The sequence below is a fragment of the Conger conger genome, chromosome 16 (assembly GCF_963514075.1).
Source record: "Conger conger chromosome 16, fConCon1.1, whole genome shotgun sequence".
NCBI classification, from domain to species: domain Eukaryota; kingdom Metazoa; phylum Chordata; class Actinopteri; order Anguilliformes; family Congridae; genus Conger; species Conger conger.
In genome coordinates, this window is record NC_083775.1 from 18,486,128 (window position 1) to 18,495,294 (window position 9,167).

Consider the following 9,167-nt stretch of genomic DNA (forward strand, 5'->3'; position numbering starts at 1 on the left):
ATACAATTATTTTTCCATTGCAGATTTAGATTTGGTGCAATAAATCAATGAATATTAGAACTTGTATATGTATGATCATTTTTAGGCTTTTTTTGTGTACCAAACATACCTCCTCATGTATTTCTTAGGATTCTATACTTTGCTATGTGTTGCCACACAGTGAAACAGCTTTATTTAAAAGTATTGAAAGAGGTCTGGGAAGAACAGGTTTTAAAGAGAGGATGGAGCATCTCTTCCAAAGTCTATATCAGCCTTCAGTGCCTCTGCCGGAATACCATCGGGTTCTGCAGTCTTGCCGTTCCTCAGCTTCTTGGTGGCTTTGCGGATCGCTTCCTTTGTTGGAACACTGCAGTCTATCGGCAGATCGCTGTCCACTTGCTGGATGTCCCATGGTGCTGGTCTGTTTAGCAGTTCCTCAAAATGTTCTACCCATCTTCCCTTTTGTCTTTCCTCACCGATGATTGGCTTCCTGTCTTTGTCCTTAACTGGTCTTTTTGGTTTACTGAACTTTCCTGTCATGGTGGGAGGTTATTCCCGCTGTTGCCACGAGAGGGCCAAGGATCATTGGTTCCACCTGTTCCTTGTTAGCACCAGGGGAATTACCTTCCTGAGAGTATTTAAGACCACCCACTATCTTTCAGTGCTTTTGTGTTCAACCGTACGCCCTTGACACAAAGCCGGTAAAAGCACCTGGTAGACTCTGCACTATTACGAGTCAGGTTCGGTGCTGGTGGTTTATTCGCTAAAAAAAAAAGAATTTATGAGACAAGGTAAGGAAGGCATTCAGCTGAGAGTGTTTATGTGCTGTCGCCTTCCTCAAGGGTTTTGTTTTTCTTTGGACTCGTGTGAGTCGGCGGTAGAGGAACGGTGTCCCCAGCGTTTTGTCCCGAGCTGCGTCTCGAGGTTTTTATTTTCGTGCCTGGTCTTTTTCTCACCAGGTTGTATTTTATTTTTGTTTCTTGGTCTGTGACCATTTGTGCCCATCTATTGGCACATATCCTGAGTTATTGGTTCGCCCTGTTTGTTAAGGGTTGTTTTCTGTTTCCCATAACCGTTTTTGGGCTATTTCTGTTTCCCCTTTATAAGATTTGTGTTGTTTATTTCTTTTCCGGGAGAAGTCTTCCCGTGGCTGTGTACCCCTATCTCTGTCTACTAGTCTAGAAGGGTTCTAGCATTGGTCGCCCCTGGCTCTCTGCCCCGCTCGCCACCCTAACATTTCCTTACAGCTTCTTGGTGGTGATCTACAAGTCTTTCATATTTCCAGGTCTAGCTGCTTCTTCAGCTTCTGCCACAAGAGTCTCTATATAGTTCTTCTTGTCTGCCTTGATGATGCTTCCTTGTGCTGTTTTTGTGTTTTGACTTTTTCAGCTCTTGTGTGGCTGCTGTTGATTAGTGCCTTTCTTTTCTTTCCTCTCCTCAATCTTCCTCAGTGACTCTGCTGATATCCACTCCTTGTGGTTGTGTTTCTTCGGGCCCAGTACTTCTTTGCACGTTGTACTTATTGCTTCCATCAGTCTTCCACTTCCTGTCGATGTTTTCCTCCTCTTCTTCCATCAACTCTTGCAGGACTTGTGTGAGTTTGTATTCTTCTAGCTTGACTGAGTCTCTCAGAAGTGCTGTGTGGAATGTTTGTCTCTGATTCTTCTCCCCTGTTCAGTTTTTCTTTAATTTCAGCTTCACCCGGGCAAGTAGGAGGTGGTAGTCTGAGGCAACGTTGTCTCCTCTCCTTGCGCATACATCTTGGAGGGACCTCCTGAACTTCTTCGCGATTCACACATGGTCTATCTGGTTTTTGGTGGAGAGTTCTGGTGAGACCCAAGTTGCTTTGTGTATCCTTTTGTGAGGGAAAATGCTTCCGCCAATAACCAGGTTGTTAGTGGGGCATAGGTCTGCAAATCTCCCCCGGTTGTCATTCATCTCTCCTAGACCTTGCTTTCCCATTATCTCCTCGTAGCCCCATGTTGTCACTTTCTACATTGGCGTTGAAGTCTCCCATTACGTCTCTTCCTGGGTATTTCTGAATGATGTCCTGCAGTCTGCTCTAGTATTCTTCCTTTCTCTCTTCATTGCTGTCATTTCGAGGGGCACAGCAATGAATAATATTCATGTTGATTTTAGTTCTGAAGGAAGCTGAAATGATCCTAGGACCATGTGCCTCCCATCCAATGAGTGCTCTCTGGGCAGCCTTGGACAGCATCAAGGTCACTCCCTGGGTATGGTTTGCATCGTCCTCTCCATAGCCTGAGTATAGCATCATCTCTCCTGTGGGGAGTCTCTTCTGGCCGGATCCAGTCCCTCTTGATTCGCTGATTCTGAGTATGGCAAGATTGTAGTTCCTCATCTCGGCAGCCACTTGTGTAGTCTTTCCAGTTTCATACATGGTCCTTACATTCCATGTTCCCATGGTGGTGATAGCCCTGGTTGAGAGAATGATGGTTGGCAGGGTAGCTTCCGGATGTTTCTGGCTTTCACCACACTGCGCCATACTTCATACATGAGGTCCATCTTCTCCCAGGGCTGAACATTCTTGGTTTTTCCTAGTTTGCTTTTTTGTAGCACAGAGGTTTTTTACAGGTTGGGGTTGCTAGCCCCAAGCCCAACCTTACACTATTTCTGGCTTCTGGTGTTTTTCCTCTACCCTGACCTATTGTCTTCCAGGTAATGGATTACAATCTTATACCACATGAGGCCAGACAGGTTTTGGGTTGTGTACAAGCTGTCTCGGCACATCAAGCCCAGCCAACTCCTGCTACTGTGTAACGAAAGCTGCGACCAAAGCGAGCATTTCGTACCAGCAACACGAGACAGACACACACACAAGAGAAACCAAACCCCTCCCTCCCTTATGCTCTGCTCACTCTGACTCTCCCTCTCTGTCTCATGCCAGCTGGAGGGTTGACCTCTCATTATGGAGTTTCTTCTTTCTGTGCAAAACTTTTTAAACATTTAAACAGAAAGGTTGACTGAGACCAGTGTGCTGCCAGAACAATCCTGCAGCCTTTCATGTGGAGATGTTTATAGGGCCCACCATATTAAAAAAAACTGAAAATGAATTGTTGTACAGGTGCAGCTTATTTCAATCTGATCTGAGGATGAGAATGTAAAACTATTCATAGTCACAGGTACATTTTTACCTTTGTAGTTAATCATTTAGCATAAGCTTTTAATCCAAAGGGACACGTGCATAAGTTCCTTGGTATAGCTACAGTATAGTGGAGTCTTTTCTGTTCTACAGGAAGCACTTCAGTTTTAAGAAAGTATAACACTGTTGCCTTTTCTCTGTTTGTTCAAACACTTCTCACACACCCATCAGCTCCTGCAGCCAATCGGAAAATTGTTACAGGCACTAACTTTTCCCCATTGGAAATTATTAACCAACCTTGCACTCATTTGGAGCTACACAGATTTTCCTTGGACAGGTTTCTCTCAGGTTCGAAGGTATCAACTTTCATGATAAGCATCGCAGCCTGAGCCATTACAAAGTTCACTTTCACTCGACCTGGAAGGACCTCTTCACTACCAATACAGAACACTCACACAAAACTCAGGGAGTTGTGGCAGTCAGGTAAAAATATATTATTAACTTTCAACAATGCAGTCAGACATAATCTTTATCACATTGATGAACTGTATGCATAAATAATCATGCCTAGTCTAAAGCGCTCAATGTTTTCACTTTAAGCACTATGGAAATACTGCGTCATGTCTCAATCCAAGAAGAAAGTAAAACGTAATCAACTCTCCACTTGTTGTATTGTGTAGATGGTATAAAAGGATCTTTTAAAGGAACATGAATGATGGGTTTGTCATATTCATGTAATGGTTATAATTGATAGGGTATAAATGTCATGTGATATTTTCAAGAAATAACAAAATAATTGTCTCAAATGAATGGGAAATTATCACATAATATCTGAATTTGTATTTATTTTTCTTTTGTCGGGGCAGTAATTCACTTCTGTAGGCTATGTACTTTTGGATCTGTGTTTAGGGGTTTTTGAAATTGGTGAAAAACTGAATTCTGTTAAAAAAACTGAAGATTTTATGTTGTTCTGTGTGACAGTTTTGCAGCCATTTTCTAAAACTTGAAACTCAACATTTAATGGAATAAACTACTGAAAACGCTATCATAATACTTGAAGGCCCTCAATAAAAAGGTTGATATATGTCTTTATGTTGTTCTGTGTGAGAATCCACAACTGCATAAAGACATATATCAACCTTTTTATTGAGGGTCTTCAAGTATTATGATAGCCTTTTCTGTAGTTTATTCCATTAAATGTTGAGTTTCAAGTTTTAGAAAATGGCTCTAAAAGTCAGGGAGAAAAGGCATAAACATAAGACATTGAACATTGGAAATAAAGAGTCAGATCAGTTTAGTTTTGAAGCATACTTTCTTGTTTAAATAAAAAAACACACTGATGCCTCTGAAAGCCGTTCTAAAAGCTGTCTCTGTCACTGGAAAACATTCAATAAAACTGAAATAATGAATGAAGAAAGTGAACTATCCCTGTTAGAGGGAGAGGGAGAGGGAGAGAAGCCTGATTTTGCCACACATTTTGGGTGTGAAAATATTTCAGTGCCAATTCAACTTAAGACTGTTAAACAAACTAAATTAAAACTGATAATCCATTGATAAAAAATTGTTCAAATAATGTTATTTAACAGACAAAACTGGGCAAAGAAAGAGGGATCGACATGGCAGCTGGTGGGCTGACCGCTCATCATGGTGGGTTTTTTTCTTTCTGTGCAAAGAATGTATTTTAATCACTTGAAAAAAAATATATATTGGTAAATTACTTGAATGGTACACTAAACAGAGACTTATAGAATTTGATATTGCCAGAATGCGATGAATTACAGAATTACAGAATTACAGTGAAATTTAAAACGAATAATGATTATGTTTAATCAGTTTCTATTCAAATGCGTTATATCAATGGAAAGTTTTTCTCCTGAGAGAAGTGCATTGCAGAGTCAGGGTTTGATAGCAGATGGTGGGGTGCATGCACTCACTACATCAGCATCTTAGCAGGATGAACCACTCAGTAGTGCCCTAACAAAGGCCATTACATTTTAAGTAATCTTCTTGGTGACATAAAAATTAATATTTGAAATTCATAAAATATTTTCAGGAAAATATTTAAAAATTTGTTATCCAAAATTACTGGTGGCAATAATATATTGAAATGAATGTGACTTAATGTTGGGATGAACTGAAATTTCATGTGCAACTCTGCCCCCACCAAAATAAACACATCCCACCTGTCTTATATTCTGAGTGATGAATGTCATTTCATATTAAATATTCACGACTCCAAACATACAGAGAGCAGCTAATTTCAGAACTGAATGTCTGTTATCACTCCTAATGAAGAGTAAATTGTTCTGTTTCTCTCTGACAGGAGTGGAACACCATCTCTCAGAGCTGAGGATTGTGCTGCTGGGGGGGAGACAGAGTGGGAAGAGTTCAGCAGGAAACACCATCCTGGGCAGAGAGGAGTTTGAGTCTGGAATAAGAACTGCACAGTGTGTGAAGAGACAGGGTGAAGTAGCTGGGAGACAGGTCACTGTGGTCGACACACCAGGCTGGTGGACTCATTCTGTGAAGGACACTGCAGAGCTGGATGAACAGGAGATTGTGTGCAGTGTGTCTCTGTGTCCCCCGGGACCCTGTGCTCTCTTCCTGGTCATTAAAGTGAGCTCAGCATTCACAGAGGAACGCCGGAGATCAGCAGTGGAACACCTGGAGCTTCTCAGTGAGAGAGTCTGGAGAAACACTATAGTGCTGTTCACCAGTGGAGACTTGCTGGGAGACAAAACTATTGAACAGCACATCGAGACTGAAGGGAGGGCCCTCCAAGAGCTCATAGAGAAATGTGGGAACAGGTATCATGTTCTCAACAATGAGAACAGGGCTGATGGGACTCAGGTCACGGAGCTGCTGGAGAAGATAGAGGAGATGATGGCAGGGCATGGAGGCTCTCACTATGAAATAGACAGAATGCTCTTACAGGAGGTGGAAGAGAAGAGGAGGGCAGTGGAAAATGGAGTGAAACAGAGGATGATGAAGGTTCAGAAACAGAGACAGACTCACCAAGCACTTTTTCATGGTTCGTATTTGCCATTGATTGAAATAAGTTATAGATGAATTACAGTGAAAATTAAAACGAATAATGATTATGTTTAATCAGTTTCTATTCAAATGCGTTATATGAATGGAAAGTTTTTCTCCTGAGAGAAGTGCATTGCAGAGTCAGGGTTTGATAGCAGACAGTGGGGTGCATGCACTCACTACATCAGCATCTTAGCAGGATGAACCAGTCAGCTGCGCCCTAACAAAGGCCATTACATTTTAAGCAATCTTCTTGGTGACATAAAAAAGATTTTTTTAATATTTGAAATTCAGAAAATATTTTCAGGAAAATATTAAACTATTTGTTATCCAAAATTACTGGTTGCAATAATATACTGAAATGAATGTGACTTTATGTTGGGATGAACTGAAATTTCATGTGCAGCTCTGCCCCCACCAAAATAAACACATCCCACCTGTCTTATATTCTGAGTGATGAATGTCATTTCATATTAAATATTCACGACTCCAAACATACAGAGAGCAGCTCATTTCAGAACTGAATGTTTGTTGGCACTCCTAATGAAGAGTAAATTGTTCTTTTTCTTTTTGTCAGGAGAGGAACACCGTCCCTCAGAGCTGAGGATTGTGCTGCTGGGGGGGAGACGGAGTGGGAAGAGTTCAGCAGGAAACACCATCCTGGGCAGAGAGGAGTTTGAGTCTGGAATGAGAACTGCACAGTGTGTGAAGAGTCAGGGTGAAGTAGCTGGGAGACAGGTCACTGTGGTTGACACACCAGGCTGGTGGAGGGATTATTCTGTGAAGGACACTGCAGAGCTGCATAAACAGGAGATTGTGCGCAGTGTGTCTCTGTGTCCCCCGGGACCCTGTGCTCTCTTCCTGGTCATTGATGTGAGCTCAAAATTCAGAGAGAAAGACAGGAGTTCAGTGGTTGAACACCTGGAGCTTCTCAGTGAGGGAGTCTGGAGACACACTATAGTGCTGTTCACCAGTGGAGACTGGCTGGGAGACACAACCATTGAGCTGCACATTGAGACTGAAGGGAGGGCCCTCCAAGAGCTCATAGAGAAATGTGGGAACAGGTATCATGTTCTCAACAATAAGAACAGGGCTGATGGGACTCAGGTCACGGAGCTGCTGGAGAAGATAGAGGAGATGATGGCAGGGCATGGAGGCTCTCACTATGAAATAGACAGAATGCTCTTACAGGAGGTGGAAGAGAAGAGGAGGGCAGTGGAAAATGGAGTGAAACAGAGGATGATGAAGGTTCAGAAACAGAGACAGACTCACCAAGCACTTTTTCATGGTTCGTATTTGCCATTGATTGAAATAAGTTATAGATGAATAACATCCATCCATCCATCCATCCATTATCTGAACCCGCTTATCCCGATCAGGGTCGCAGGGGGGCTGGAGCCTATCCCAGCATACATTGGGCGAAAGGCAGGAATACACCCTGGACAGGTCGCCAGTCCATCGCAGGGCACACGCACCATTCACTCACACACCATTCACTCACACACTCATGCCTACGGGCAATTTAGACTCTCCAATCGGCCTAACCTGCATGTCTTTGGACTGTGGGAGGAAACCAGAGTACCCGGAGGAAACCCACGCAGACACGGGGAGAACATGCAAACTCCGCACAGAGAGGCCCCGGCCGACGGGGATTTGAACCCAGGACCTCCTTGCTGTGAGGCGGCAGTGCTACCCACTGCACCATCCGTGCCGCCTAGATGAATTACAGTGAAATTTAAAACGAATAATGATTATGTTTAATCAGTTTCTATTCAAATGCGTTATATCAATGGAAAGTTTTTCTCCTGAGAGAAGTGCATTGCAGAGTCAGGGTTTGATAGCAGACGGTGGGGTGCATGCACTCACTACATCAGCATCTTAGCAGGATGAACCACTCAGTAGTGCCCTAACAAAGGCCATTACATTTTAAGTAATCTTCTTGGTGACATAAAAATTATTTTATTAATATTTGAAATTCATAAAATATTTTCAGGAAAATATTTAAAAATTTGTTATCCAAAATTACTGGTGGCAATAATATATTGAAATGAATGTGACTTTATGTTGGGATGAAGTGAAATTTCATGTGCAACTCTGCCCCCACCAAAATAAACACATCCCACCTGTCTTATATTCTGAGTGATGAATGTCATTTCATATTAAATATTCACGACTCCAAACATACAGAGAGCAGCTAATTTCAGAACTGAATGTCTGTTATCACTCCTAATGAAGAGTAAATTGTTCTATTTCTTTTTGTCAGGAAAGGAACACTGTCTCTCAGAGCTGAGGATTGTGCTGCTGGGGGGGAGACAGAGTGGGAAGAGTTCAGCAGGAAACACCATCCTGGGCAGAGAGGAGTTTGAGTCTGGAATGAGAACTGCACAGTGTATGAAGAGACAGGGTGAAGTAGCTGGGAGACAGGTCACTGTGGTTGACACACCAGGCTGGTGGAGGGATTATTCTGTGAAGGACACTGCACAGCTGCATAAACAGGAGATTGTGCGCAGTGTGTCTCTGTGTCCCCCGGGACCCTCTGCTCTCTTCCTGGTTATTGATGTGGGCTCAGCATTCAGAGATACACAGAGGAGATCAGCAGTGGAACACCTGGAGCTTCTCAGTGAGAGAGTCTGGAGACACACTATAGTGCTGTTCACCAGTGGAGACTTGCTGGGAGACACACCAATTGAACAACACATCGAGACTGAAGGGAAGGTCCTCCAAGAGCTCATAGAGAAATGTGGGAACAGGTACCATGTTTTCAACAATGAGAACAGGGCTGCTGGAGAAGATAGAGGAGATGGTGGCCAGGAACATGTTATTCGGACAGAAAGGGGATGAGCAAAATGCCTTTGAGGAGGAGTGGAGGAGAAGAGTGGCAGAGCTGATAGAGCAGATATTGAAGGTTGTGGTTGAGCCAGAGACAGAAGGATCCACACTGCCATTATGGAAGATGAGAGACGGCTTTCATTTTCGTCCACCTTCCTGTGAGTTTTATTCTTCTTCTTTTGACTGAGATTCTCAGCACTTACAGTTCAGCTTCAAGTCCATG

The 9,167-nt window shown here is 42.8% G+C and overlaps 1 protein-coding gene across 1 annotated transcript in view; it reads left to right on the forward strand.

The window, feature by feature from the left end:
* Window positions 1–8,956, forward strand: part of LOC133114086 (uncharacterized) — a 49,653-nt gene extending 40,697 nt beyond the window's left edge. The window contains exons 7-10 of the mRNA XM_061223280.1: window positions 1,116–1,125; window positions 5,409–6,113; window positions 6,693–7,403; window positions 8,400–8,956. Coding sequence (XP_061079264.1) covers window positions 1,116–1,125; window positions 5,409–6,113; window positions 6,693–7,403; window positions 8,400–8,956 — 1,983 coding nt within the window. The remainder of the gene's footprint in view (window positions 1–1,115; window positions 1,126–5,408; window positions 6,114–6,692; window positions 7,404–8,399) is intronic.
* The last annotated feature ends 211 nt before the right edge of the window (window positions 8,957–9,167 follow it).